This window comes from Ascidiella aspersa, chromosome 6, assembly GCF_963924565.1.
Source record: "Ascidiella aspersa chromosome 6, kaAscAspe10.2, whole genome shotgun sequence".
Classification (NCBI taxonomy): domain Eukaryota; kingdom Metazoa; phylum Chordata; class Ascidiacea; order Phlebobranchia; family Ascidiidae; genus Ascidiella; species Ascidiella aspersa.
The window spans coordinates 2,836,579-2,851,034 of record NC_139452.1 but is presented as its reverse complement, the minus strand read 5'-3'; the positions used below and the strand labels follow the sequence as shown (position 1 = coordinate 2,851,034).

The window sequence follows — 14,456 nt, the reverse complement described above, 5'->3', positions numbered from 1 at the left end:
TTTAATACAATTTGTCTTTATATAGCGCCACCTGATTCCTCTATTTAGAATTAGATAAAACAGGTAATTTACAAAGATTTTCGGTGGTAAACAGCGATGCGTGAAAGTGTGGGCGACGCGGGTCAGATCACAATGCGACCCGCGGTCTAAAAACACCTTATCTCGATTGAAGTGAAAGAAATAGGAAGGCGCTACAAATGTGGTAGGTGATTTTTTCGTGAATTGTTTTATACAAATTATTTTATATGGCACACTGATGAAGAAACTTTTTTATTTTTAGACTTGTAAAATAGCAATAATACAGTACCAAGCTTTATACGGATTTAAGGAATTAAGAGTTTTCCATTTTAGACGTAAAGATTATGTAAAGTAAAATAAATTAGCGATTTTCATATTTTTGCTCATAAAGGCAGTGAAGAACCGATCTCAATAAATCTAACCATGTAAACTACTGCATTCGGCGACCAAACAAAATCAATCGGCGTCACAATTTTAGGTTGGGACCCGTGGGTTGAAAAGCACTGCGAACACCAAATTTCAAAAAAAGCAAAACGAAACGTTCCTTATGGCCTGTAACCTATGTGCGATTAATTTTAACGGAAACTCGTAGTACTAATAAAACCGCGGACGAGCGCAATTCCTTTAATTAAACCAGTTTTTGTTTTAACAAAGCACGGTTGCGTCTTATGCGATTAAATCGATTTCGGATTCTTCAACTACATGTCGGGGAAGGTTTATTAAAACACTGCAAAAGTTACGAGCAAGGTTTACAGCGAGCGATAAAACGCGTTTCTTAACGCTAAATCGCATTTTTTTGACGCGTAGGAATGTGTCGAGAATAGATAAGAACTGGCTATGAATGATTTTTTTTAACTAACTGTGCTGTTCTATAGATATATTTCACACAATTGGCATACAACCGACGAAATCTTACTGGGAAACGCTAAGCAATTTAAAATCTGGCTGATTTGTTGCAGTTAAACAACAATAAAGTAATGTCCTGCAGTCGTAATGCATGTAATAAGTGCCTTTTAATTTAGTTGGGTTGCCGACTGCAGTAGTTCACACGGTTAGATATATTAAGATTGGTTCTGGAGAAGACTTTTCCAAACTTCATAAAAATTACGGTAATACGGAGACATGGATTTTAATCATTAAAATTGTATATTTATGCTAATGTCTTACGTTTTGTTCGCTTAGAAGAAGTCCAGTGAAGAGAATTGAGTCGCTAAAGCTTTAATGTTGAACTTACGCTCAGTATTTGGGTCGTCACGAAAAAAGGTTGAGAAAGACTGGATAATAATTTAAAAACACTAAAATGGTTTGCATTTATGCAAATCCAAAACAGTTGGAATGTTTTTTGGAATGATACAACTTTTACTTCGTCTGATCTTATGTAATAGGAGAAACTGCCCACAAAAATAGCAAACAACCTTTTTTTGAAGGGAAATATACAGATCCCTCATGTCACAGTAATATAACCAAAAAAATAATTTTGAGTTGGCAAAAACTGACAAGTTTTTTTTGTTTTCAAACAGCACTTTTTCAGCAGGATGCGGTTGGCAGTCGGTCAAGTGTTATTCACAAAGTAAACAAATTAGGCTCTAAAATGCAAAATAGCCTACGCGAAAGAACAACATGCATTTTGCTGAGTACATATGCACAGAATATCGGCAGAGCAAATTAAAACTTGGTGCTGCTGGCCAGTTTTTTCGCTAGTGTGCGTTTTAATTAACACAATTACAGCGCTTTTTTTTCTGATTGGCATTAGTCGCAAAAGTTTTTTTTATCATGCACACGAAAAAGCACTAAACGCTTATTTTTTTACTTTTGTGGGAAATTAGGAGAACGAAATTTGTTTTGTTTTTTTAGGTAAGAAAGTGACGAATCAGTGATAATTGTGCAAGATCTTGCGGAAAAGAGTTATTAATTAAACAAAAAACCTCTGTAGCTGTAGTTCAATACCTACCGTTTTTCTATGCCCGTCATTTTTAGGTTTAACCTGAGTACAACATACAAGTTTGAAACATCAAAGCATAGACAAAAAGCAAAATCAGTGTAATTTTAAAAGCGCTTGCATACATCGTTGCTGGACGCCACGTATATTAGTTTGTAGCATGATTTTATTTCATGAAATTATTCTTAAATCCGCATTAAAATTGTGGCACAATTCCGTTCGAAAAGTCCAACATCCAAAGATTGCCTAAAATCGACTTTCGACCTTTAGAAAGGCCTGAATGACGTCACTAGAGCGTTGTAAGAAAATAAGCAATTTATTTTTTGACGCAAACACGACACTTGGCTCTGCAATTAGACTCGTCGGCATGGGAAACAATTAGCTGGGAAAATAAACTTTCGCGTTGCTATTTGCTTACACTCAAAATGATAGCAATCTCTTATAAACAATTGGAAAGAACAGCACCTTAGCAAAGCTTATGGACGCCGACTTATTTTGGACAGGGGTGCAAAAAATTTTGTGCGTAATATGACGTCACAAAATGCCCACTTAAAAACAGATAAGTTTGCATGCAGAATGGTGAAAGAGTTAAAATGTCCTTCAACAAGTTGAGGTAAGTAATTGACTAACTTTTGGAATTTATGTGGAAATAGCACCACAAGTAGTAAGCATCAATAGAAATAGAAATTATTTTGCATGAAGATTGATCTTTGTTTTTAGGAGGGCTGGGCACCCCAAGTTTTAACAAAAAAAACTCGGCGTTCATGGCTCCTAAGGTTGTCAAATCACAAAAGCTATTGATTTATTGCACTTTAAACAAGTGTGAGCTGCATGGTTCATAGCAAAGATCTTGCATGAAAAGCAATGACTTACAAAAATGCTCCTATTATTAGCACAACCATTTCGCTTCATTGCTAGTTCATGAAAATTGATTAAAATTCGTTTATGTGTAAATAATTTTTTACTGTAAAATTTTACTGTTTTTTTTATAATGAGCTGTTCATTGAAAGAAACATAAAATTGGAGTTTTGTATGATCATAAAATCAAAATAAACGTGTAAAAATTTGAATGGAATTTATGGCAAAGCATAGTTACAATTAAAACGCCAACACAAACAAATTTCAACAAACCATTTTTTACACCGTATTTTACATTTCATAAAAAGGTGAAACTGCAAGAGTAAAAAAAATAAAATATAAAAAACAATGTCTAACCTCCAATTTTTTAGTCAATTCCTCCAATTCTTCAGTATCCTCGATAATGGGAACATTGTAGAATTCACCTTCTTGCTGACTAAGAAGCTTAAACCAGCCCTTGACTGGATTCTTCATCAACTCTAAATTAATGTGAAGAAAAAATTGTAAAATAAACGAATTCTTGTTTTTTCTCAATAGTGGCTGACAATAAACTTTGGAGTAAAATGGTTGGAGGTTGTAGTAAGACACAGTAAGAATGACAAAGCCCATACAGAAGTAGGTTGCTTTTTGAACGTTTCAAACTCTTTACTCATAATCAACATAGTCTATTTCTATGTTAAAAATGAATAAAGAGTTATTCGAAACGTTTAAAATAATACCTATACTTCTGTATGGGCTTTGGTATTGCTACTATGTCTTACTACAAATAAATTGTTACTTGTGTATGTCAGGGGTCACCAAACTTTTTCATAAAGGGGTCGGCTTAAGGTCTGTTAACTGTATAGCTTGGTGAAAATCGCGGGCCATTGATTCATCTTATAAAAAATCTGGCATTTGACTTTATTCCCCTATATTGTCTCACTATTGTAAAGGAAAGAAAATATCTAAGAAATATTTATCAAAATTTATACTGAGCTTTGTGAAATAATCCTAAAAAATTAAAAATAAATTAAAAAAAAAAATTCTGAATTTTGCACCCTACAAACATTCCGACAAATGAAGTATTAATAACCCTATCTTACGATCAATTTTGAACATAGTACGCACAGGAATGAATTAAACTGGCAGGCCGTGGTTTGGTTACTCCTGGTGTACGTCAAGAGAATAACAAATGAAACATTCATATGCACGTCGTGTATTCTGTGATTACGCCCTTCTGGAGCCGTACTGGCCAACACCAACTTCACACATAGCCTATAATAATACACAAGATGCCTTCAAAGAGGTAATTTTTCTAGCTTGCCCTTGCTTGCACTACAATCCTGGTTAGGCTGACAGATTTTGATAAGCCCTTCTGAAGGAATCTTGTGTAAAAGTGAGCAAATATTAAAGTAATACCAAAATTAAGTACCTGAAATGCCAAAGGATAGCGATCCCATAAAATCGTTTGCTGAAGTACGATCCCAATCCCAAACTTCGACCAAAAGTCGGCGATTTTTGTCGGTGTCTTTAAGAGGTCTGGTTAAACACATAAGGATTATTCGGACAAGAAAATAAACATTTAATAACACATTAATAAACAATTTTTAGGTATGTTTAGTCTCTGAGCATTACCACAGGTCCTTTTTTTATTTTGAATTCTCAGTTTTACTAAATTGTTAGCTATTTTCTAAGCCTACTTTACAGAAGTCACAGTGTTCAGTTTTGGATTTCAAAAACATTGGTGTGTGAAATTAGTGACAATTCAAAATTAAACTGTTTAAAAGTTAAAACCGCGTTTTCTTAACTTGAAAACAAATAAAAAAATAGGTGGAAATGTAAATAGCCTGCCTTTTTGCAATATAATGTGCTAAAACTATGTTTATTCAACAGGAAGTGAAAAACTAAGTTTTAGTAGATGTAAAAGCCCATTCAGAAGTGGAAAGCATGTTATATGTTTAAAAAACTTTTTTATTCATTTTAATTACTCTTTTATAGGCTTCGGTATTTATTCTACGTCAAACTACAACCATTGTGCCTATAGGTTTTAGTGGAAAACTGGAAATTTTGAGCCTAACAGCTCTATGTATAATGCTATTGAAAAAAAATAGCTTTTTTAGTCAAGATCAAATCTTTAATTTATAAAGCCTATTATATTTGCACTGTGGGTTGCTGTAAATATGACTGGTTACATTTGTAATTACTCAGAAAGCTGCACGAACATTCAGCTTAAGATTGTGATTTTGTTAAGGCATGACTTGCAGCCAAACTTAGTCATGATTTTGCCCGTGTTAATCAATATCAAAACACAAATTGAAATTTGGAGCCTAGGCATGTTTTAGGACGATTTGATCAACTTTGATCGCTTTATTCATTGATGGGAATAAAGATTTAATTTATATTTAAACAACTTCAAGAAAAAAATATTGACCGCAAAAAGTAGCTTTTAATAGCGAAAACACCTAACAGCCATCCGGTTAAGCCGCCAAAAACTATCAACAAAACTTGGCAGGGCTTAACCTAACATGATATACAGCCAATCAGCCCATCATTGCACGGTTTTTACATTCGTTATGTAAAATCAGAAATATGTGCGCAAAAAAAATTAGAATTTGGATCACAAGAAGACTGACAAGATTCTATCAGCCTTCAGCTCATATTGAAATGTCACTTAGACACTAAAAGGGGAGAAACTAATATGATATATATACGAGTCAATTGCACTATACCGCCTTTACGATTGAAACCTGCATCTATAAATAAATGCAACTTTTAGCGAATATATTGTTGTGAACCCACACAGAAAGTATTTCCTGCAAATATGACGCATTGTTGGATTGAGAATTTCCTGTAAGGTAGCGCAGAGCGGCTAATTGTGAGCCCGAGTGTTATTAATAAAATTTGTACGTTAGTCGCCAAATTGAAGTCGATTGATTTTGGTTGCTCTTATACAGAAAGACATTAAACAGAATGCTTGATGCAAAAGCACAGTAACTTTACAATGTTGCAAAGTTAGGCAACATCTTTTTACAACAATAGAAGGGCAATAACTTGAGGCCACCTTCTAATTTATATCAAATAGTGAGTAAAAAATTTATATCCGACAAATCAAAAAGATTTTCCAAAAAAGAGGAAATTTGAATGTATCAATGATAGGCAAGGTCTTTTTAAACACTTGAAAAATGTTAAACCCTTAAGTCACCTTTTAATTTTTTTAATACGGTGTAAAACAATCTATATCAGACAAATCAAAAAGATTTTCCACAAAAAAAAGGAAATTTTAACGTTTTTAAGTACAAATGGTCCACAAAACCTTACATTGAAGAATATAAAAATCTAAGACCATACACTCAACATAGGAAAAAAAAAATATTGCAAAGTCAGGCCAGATATTTTTAAAACAAGTATAAAACCACTGATCTTCACTTTCATTTTTAATTTAAAAATGTTAAAAAATAAACAATTGATTTTCCATGAAAAATAAAAACTTTTAGAACCATATAATAACACACAGTTGTTTTAAATTCATAAACAATAACAATTTATTCGATTATCAATGAAATGGTCATACAAATATGTGTACAACAACTGAGACCTAGCTTTAAAAGTCCACCTTTGAATCAATGATAATGATGACCTAATATTGTAGGCATAGGTTAATCAGGTGGCACTATATGAAGATAAAATTGCATTGAAAAGTACAATGTGCCTGTAAATGTATTAGACTTGATACTTCTTGCTTTTTAGGCACGCTCGTGGTTCTACTTTATGCTTTTTAATTGTTTTTATTTCAACTTTGATCTGATGAAGCACAGTTGTGCATAAGCTTGGCAAGAATTCAAAACAATTTGTCTTTACATAGTGCCACCTGATCACCCTATTTAGAATTCGACAAATACAGCCATTTACAAAGATTCGGATATCTTTTTTCTGCCAAACCTCTAATATTTGCTCTAATGATGGTAGAGTTATTTAGGTTTAATTCAGTTATGCTAACTACAAATATAACTGCATAAACTTACAAGACAAGTGTTTCTGCCCAATGAGGATTCAGGTTTTTTTCCACGATTGTGGTTTTTCTTTTCTTCGAGTCGTGTTTGTCCGACGGGATAAGCTTTATCTTCACGTAAGGATCAGAAAGTCCGTTTGGATCCATCGGTGCTAAATTCTTTCCGTCTTGCACTAAAAGAAACAAGAAAATTAAATAAAATTACATTAAAAAGACAAGAAAAAACTAACATTAAACCGATTATTTTAGACTTATTTTTTTAACGGAAAAAAGGTTCAAATCTTTGTTTTTGTAAAGTTAACAAAAATATATGTTTTGCTTTAACAAACAGGCATCATTTATTTCTGTAAGTTCTTAATGACAGGCGACCAAACTGGTTTGTAAACAAATTGAAAATTGTAATTGTCTTCAATCGGTGATTATAACAAAATAAATACTAATTATAAGCAATCGAATAACGCAAATGAAAAATACCTTTTCAGAAGCATTATATTGGAACCATGTTAAAACAAAATTCAAACAGTAGAATATTAAGACATGAAAAAATTTAAATAATCTAGTTAGCAAATAAAACGTTAAAATCAGAAAAAAATTAAACTAACAGCAAACTAAGTCAGATAAAACTAAACATTTAGGCAGTAAAACTTAGCGATTAAATAACCAATAAAACAAGGTTTGCTCACCACAAACGGTAAGTTTTCCCTCTACGATGCTGATGTTTAGATGGAGACGACCTCTTTTCTCTGTGTGATCGCGGCCACAAGTGGGCGGCACCATTGAAATGCATCGTTTGTGGAAGTTCAAGTTGCAAGCTTAAATTAAAAGAATTTGTTTTTGTTTATGATTAATATAATAAAGCAGTGGTGCCGCAGCGCCCTGGTGTGCCATTTCTTGGGCTCAAGGGTGCCGATGGATATTTAATAATTTTCAAGAAACTGATTTTTGCTCAATTGGTAAGCTTCTTGGTACGACTGTTTGTGCACGATTAGAGACCATTATATCAAATGACATTTTCCTAGATGTTTTAAGTTGATTGTGTTGTTCCAGCCCCATTTATAGTGACATTTCAGTATAATACTCAACAAAAATTCCAGTCGGGGTGCCAAAAATCGATTTATTACTTTTGTGGGGTGCCATAAAAGGTTGAGAATCACCGTAATAAAGTAATACCTTTATAGGAGAAGCCCAAAAATTTAGTTCGATAAAAGCGTTTGGATTTAATGGGCAATAAAAGCAATACTGTTAAAAACAACCCTCAAGTAATTCTGTAAAAAGAAACTTTAGTATCAGTTTAGTCATAGTTCCCGTTTACATAATCTTCAAAATAATAGGCCAACAGTTGGCTAAAAAAATATGAACATGTAGAGCTTCTAGGGAGCGAAAAATTTGTTGCCCTAAAATAAATGAGTTAAAAAAAATAATTTAAAAAAAAAACTGACAGTTTAATGAACTATATAAAGCCAAAAAAAAAACAGCTTGTTCATATACAAATCCTTTAAAAAAAATGGTCTGTGCTCAAAGTAAGAGGATTAGAGCATATTAGTCTGTACATTCCTAGCTTATCAGCTTCAGCAAACATTATATAAGGTGAGGTTACTGATGAACGTTAGCCTAATGTAAAAACAATTCACATGATGTTACATGAGTTTGTGGACTAGCAGAAGCAGACAATCTTTCAATTAACAGAACATGACAACATATGGAACGACTGGTGTGTTTTTTAGGTATGCTTTGCATACTGTTTCCTGCTGGACAAGATAAAGCATTTAGACAAAAAGTTTCATCCATAATCCATCCACAAATGTTTTTTTGAATATTACCAGTTGAGGGGTGAAAACAAGAAAAAGGTTAACTTAACAAATATGGTGGATAAAACCCTGTTAGGGGTGTAACCACTAACCAGGTTTGGCATACAATTTTATAAAAATAATGCATGCAAAGACTTTTTAAAGATGTTTCAAAACTTTTAAAATAAAAGCCTAAAATCGCTCAACAATTTTTAATATATTTTGAAAAGAAAACGGTACAAATGCTATGGTTGACACAATTAAAATATATTGAAAAAAGTTTTGTAGACAAACATAGGGTTTTTTATTGAAGAATGAAGACTTGGTGTTTTCCAAGGTAAACTGTCTTCTTTAGGAAAACCTCACACAAAAAATAATTGCTGTAACCATTGAAACAACAATCAATACAGGCTGATTTAAATTAAATAGAGTTCCAAACAGCATAATGGGAAGCTTCATATAAGTTTAAAAGTTCACTGAATGAAAACAGCTTCTTGCTGCCACAATAAAGTAACTTACAATCTACTGGAAAAGCTTTTGCCAAACAAATTATTACCCTTAAAAATGATTGCCCCCTTCAGGAATGTGACCTTCAGTGTTGAAAGCCCCTGTTTAATGTCAAAGAAAATGTAACTTGATAATGGATTTTAAAGCCAAAGAGGTTGAGTGGATTGACATTATCTCGATTAAGACGCTTCGATGCAAACTTGGATCACATTTACTGAAGATGATACAAGCTCATATCGAAACGTCATAATTAAGATGATATCAATTTACTTGACGTTATTGCGCTGTGCAATTCATTATAAGTTACATTAGATCCATGCATGTGTGGTCCAAAGGAAATTTCCTTCAGAACTAGACAAAAATAGATTAAAATTCATCACCAACTTACACTGGCATTTCATTCCTTGTCTGACCAAGCCGTAGAGAAGTGATCCGCAGTGATCGCAGAATGTCGGGGAAGCATACGAGGCAACTTTGAAGGTATGCTCCGACTTGGTTCCCTGTTAAAGAATACTAGGTTGTGATGCTAAGTAACAGTAATGATCTGAAAAGAACCAGGGTAGAAAAGATGTGAAAACATCTTTATTTAAAAAAACAGAATATTATATTTCTGCCAAAATGACAACATCAGTTATGCTAAAAAACTTCAATCCTTCGTTCGAATTAAATTTGAGCAGAACTAATGTTGCAGATTTGGCGTAACTATAGTATTCTGTTTTTTTAAATAAAGTTGTTTTAGATATTTTCACTCTTTGTGGTTCTTTTTGAATCTTACGATATGAATAAAAGATAAAACTGGCAGTAATGAAACAGGCTTTGATTTGAATACCAACAACAAAAATATTAATGACGTTATTAAAATCAACTAATAGGAATAATATACTTCTTGTGATACTCGTTTAAACAAAGCAATGAATTTATAGACCTGTCGCTTTTAAGGAATACAGTTTGCCGGTCAAGATCAGTTAAAAAACATTTGCAAGAAAACACATGAATTTGCTGAAAATTTTGCTGATTCATCGATATTTAAGCACAATTAAATAGGCGTTTTTTAGAGCTTGCTTATTTTTATGGCTATTTTTGATTTAAAAAGTTAAAAGTCATTAAAATGCAATCGCAATAAAACACATGAATTTGCTGAAAGTGTACTTCTTTGGTTTAACTGTTTACAACAAATTTGTTGATTATTGACATTTACCCAAGTAATTAAAAAAACATTTTTTTAATAATGTTTCTTTTTGTGAAAATTTTAAAACAACACAGTTAAAAAACATTAAAATACACTAAACTCACCGAAGTACCATCGTTGTCAGCGCCTGGACATTCGAACGACACAAATTCATGGCATCGCTTGTGGACAACATATTGACAAACTGTAAGAAAAGTTTAAAAAACATATTTACTTAAGCCACTAAACGTTAGTAGCCAATGTCGTATGCAAGGGATAGAGGGAAAGCTGTGTGCTGTTCTTTAAGTTAATTTTTATGACGTCCTGTTTTATAGTAACTTTTTGACGTCATGGTATGACGGAACTTTGTGTTTGTTTTTTTGGAGAAAATGTCATTGCCTAGATTTGCGCCTCGTAATTACCGAAATAGTGCATAATTATGATCTTATGAGTAGTAAAATTATTCAACATCTTTAAATATGGTATATAGTTGGACAAGGAAATGGGATAAAAACTAAAAAAAATACAATATGTACTTTGGTTACCCTTGAAATAGTCTACAAAACTGTTTTTAAAAAAATAAGAACAATGTACAAACAAAATTTCAATTTTTCTGTTTACAGACAATTATGCCTTTAAGCAGTCAGGAAAAAGCTAGCTGCTAGCCATTATAAAAAAATAATGTCATAATAAATTGCAATCTAATTTTCAAACAGTATATACCAAGATCAACACAGTAATAGTTGAAATATATTTAACTGCAGGCTACAGCACTTTTAAACACATAAAGCTTAGTAAGCATTTAAATATTATATATTTAAGGACTTTCTTATTTTCAGAGTCTATGTATTTTAAAAACAATTCAACAACATCTAATTATACAAGACTTTGTGGGGCAACACTACACATTTGGTGCAGTCGCGTATTTCTTTGAAAAGGATCGCAAAAGCCGTCATTGGCTCAGCAATGAGCTGTATCACGCGTTTGAAAAGGAAGTAAACACACAACGGTACAATAGCAGGTTGTTTACAGTGGCCATTGTTTTAGCTGCTGTTTTGCCAGATTGGGTAATCGCATTATAACCACAAATCTGCAATTACACTCTTATCCAATATGTGTGGAAAAAACGCTTTTATTTTGTTTGAGATAAATATAATTTTCTCATGATATTTGCTAAATAATAAAAAAATTAGATAATTTGTTATTTTAGTATCTTTTTAAAAAAACAGTTATTATTATATTGTTTGGATTATATAATTACCTCTTTAAAATTTAGGTTATTTGGAATTTGTCATACAACTATCTTTAAAAACCAGAGTGAAATGGAAATTGGAGACATTTTTCAATGTTATAGTCACCAATAGATATCTATACTTTGTGTTTTAGTGTTAAAAAAATTGTTTTAACTTACTTTGGCATTGATAACCCTGCTTTCCAAATCCCCTGCAAATAAATGTAGATTATTAAAACATTGAAGGCATATTTATCAATATAGGTGTGAATATATATATATTTATATATATGCAATATACAAAGTCACCTAACTTTTAAAATGCCAGGGTGTAAGCGAAGTTACAAATAATGTTATTAAACCTAAACTGAGTTATTATGGGTGTATTTTGCGTTATCTTATTTATTCGATCCGCACACCCGCGTTCGGCGCCTATGGCACTATATATGAATATATTAAGTAAAAAACATATCTATAAAAACACACCAAATAGATAAACTTTTGCTAGAAATACAGATTTTTATCTAACACTACTTGTTGTAATGATATTGGGTAGACATGACACCATCAATGCAATAAAATTCAAACATATTAAAATTCTTTAGTGCCTAAAGGCAGAACAACAGCCTGGTGAATTGACTTAGTGACCCACAACTCTTTTGTTTGTTTAATAAAGGATCAAAAGGGTATGTTTAGATGTTTTTCCGAAGCACCCAGCCAAACACAAAGTATGTTTTACTTTTCTGTGTTTTAATATTTTATTGTTGTCCTACACCAACTAATTAAATTTTTTTTCCGGAGCGATTTGCACTCGCATTGGCGAGCGGGCGAGTGCTTAAGTCCAACCCTGACTATACTGCCATTTCACAGTAAATATTATTTACATTTAAATGGCATTGCAATCAAAGTATACCAAAATGGTTATTTGTTTAAATTATTACAAAATTTTACGAAATGTGTTAAAATGAAAATAATGTTGGAATCTTGTGGGGAACAGCATATATATTATATATGTTGCTAATTGGCAAACTCGTTTAAATGTTACTAATTGGACATCTTTGTTAATCAGAAGGTTAAAGCCTCCAAAAAAGGTGTTAAACAACAATATTCTCTGTATATATTTAATTTTTTTCACATATACTTCAGTGAATCAGTAAGTTGACAAATCAAAGCGTCCTAAAATGTTTAACAATGTTTACGGAATGTACCAGAAGCGTGTGATGTATTTATTTAAACTTTGAACACCATTTTTGTGTGACTTGTCATTGAGTTGGTTCTGTTAATCAGTAAGCCATAAAATCAAAGCATTTCTAGAGAATTTGGAATGTTTGCTGTTCTCCAATATTAAACATAAATGTGGATTTAACTTTGTCGATTACAACATAGCTTCACTGTATTCTACTCGTAGGACATAATTAATCAGTAAAATCAAAGCATTTCAAAGGCAATAAGACTGTTTATTGTTTACCTTATCACTAGAGCTGATTCATGTAGCGAAGGTTTATAGATTGCAACATGGTTACGTTACATGTCATTCGAATAAATTTGTTAATCAGTAATCAAATCAAAGCACCGCAAAAGTATCAAACAAGGTGTGGTAAACAATGTTCTGTGCACACAATGATCCGAAATCCTTGTGTAAATGTCTCCGCAAGCAGAAAAACACCGCTTTTTATTCTGTTGGGTGAAACTGAGAGATCGTAGCGATGCTTACTCACCAAACAAAAGCAGTGCAGTGAGCACAGAATGTGGGCTGCTTAAAGAAGCGAGGAATGAACTCGTGCGATTTCACCTTGTGCACTTTCTGTCGGAGAGCACCTTTTCGCGCAAAGCCCTTGAAGCTTGTGCCGATTTCACTCATTTTCGGGTGTCTTGTTTCACCTGAAGTTTTCGCACACATTAGAAGAGCTAATGATTTTAATGTTTTTTATATTTTACATTCTACCTTATGTTTGACAGTTCATACAATGTTTGATAATGTCCTTCATATTGGACCTTGTCTCTAATGTTGTAGTGTTTTACAAAAATTAACTTTAAAAGAACGTTTAGTTAAGATTTTTTATGTAAAATAGTACACAATTTTTGATATTTTATCTAATGTTAAATAATGACTTTCCTATTAAAACTTATCTGAAATTTTGTAGTGTTTTTCACAGATTAATAGTCTGTATTCCCAATAAGTCCGATAATATAAGATAGTAAGACAATTATATAAAATAAGTAAAGGAAAAGGGTTTCTTGGCTGCTTTAAGGTTATATATATTCAAAATTATACTAAAACTACTTAATTCTACATGTTATTCTGCTAGTTGATATAGACACCTTTATTGTATAAAACGAGTGTAACATAGTATTGCTGACTTTTTAATATTTAACTCTCTGCCCTAACATAGAAATTTGTCAATGCCTTATAAAAAACTAAAAAAGCACACAAAATATTTTTTTATAAACATTATAGACATATTTTAAAAGCTAATTTCATTTAATGCTGTCAAATTACATTTATAAATACATATACAAGATTTGTTAACTTACCAGATCTTTCTACAAATAAATGTCAGCCAGCCAACCAGAAAAAAGAGCAATACTCCACTTTATTAATCCAAATTCCTACTTGCGCCAGATAGACTAATAATATTAACCTAAAAAACTGCTAGAACAAACAAGAGAAATGAAGTTCATACACCAAGTTATGTGTGAGCCAACTTTTTAGTTGATATTTATTCATCTAAAGTACTTAGCTACATTTAAATTTGTGTCAGTTTATTGAAAGAAAAATCAGAATTGCCCCGAAATGTACCAGGATCAAAATATTTTCTACCACAAACTTTTTCTTTTACAAAATGAAATGAATTGAAATTATTTTCCAATAAAATTAAACCAATTCCACTGTTAAGTGGTTCTAAAAGGATTATATTGCGATTTACAGATGCCTGTTCATTACAAACTTGCTACAATAT

At 32.1% G+C, this 14,456-nt stretch overlaps 1 protein-coding gene across 3 annotated transcripts in view; it reads right to left on the bottom strand.

Annotated features, from left to right (window-relative positions):
* Positions 1-14,151, bottom strand: part of LOC146139155 (protein kinase C alpha type-like) — a 50,793-nt gene extending 36,642 nt beyond the window's left edge. For 2 of the 3 annotated variants that reach the window (XM_083391815.1, XM_083391814.1), the window contains exons 1-10: positions 14,032-14,151; positions 13,215-13,377; positions 11,677-11,708; positions 10,391-10,470; positions 9,486-9,597; positions 7,487-7,615; positions 6,817-6,976; positions 4,227-4,333; positions 3,173-3,294; positions 1,970-2,002 (exon numbers count right to left, since the gene is read on the bottom strand). In XM_083391815.1, the coding sequence (XP_083247941.1) occupies positions 1,970-2,002; positions 3,173-3,294; positions 4,227-4,333; positions 6,817-6,976; positions 7,487-7,615; positions 9,486-9,597; positions 10,391-10,470; positions 11,677-11,708; positions 13,215-13,357 (918 nt within the window). In that variant the 5' untranslated portion in view covers positions 13,358-13,377; positions 14,032-14,151. The remainder of the gene's footprint in view (positions 1-1,969; positions 2,003-3,172; positions 3,295-4,226; positions 4,334-6,816; positions 6,977-7,486; positions 7,616-9,485; positions 9,598-10,390; positions 10,471-11,676; positions 11,709-13,214; positions 13,378-14,031) is intronic. The other variant, XM_083391816.1, reaches the window with a different exon arrangement.
* Between the last annotated feature and the right edge of the window lie 305 nt (positions 14,152-14,456).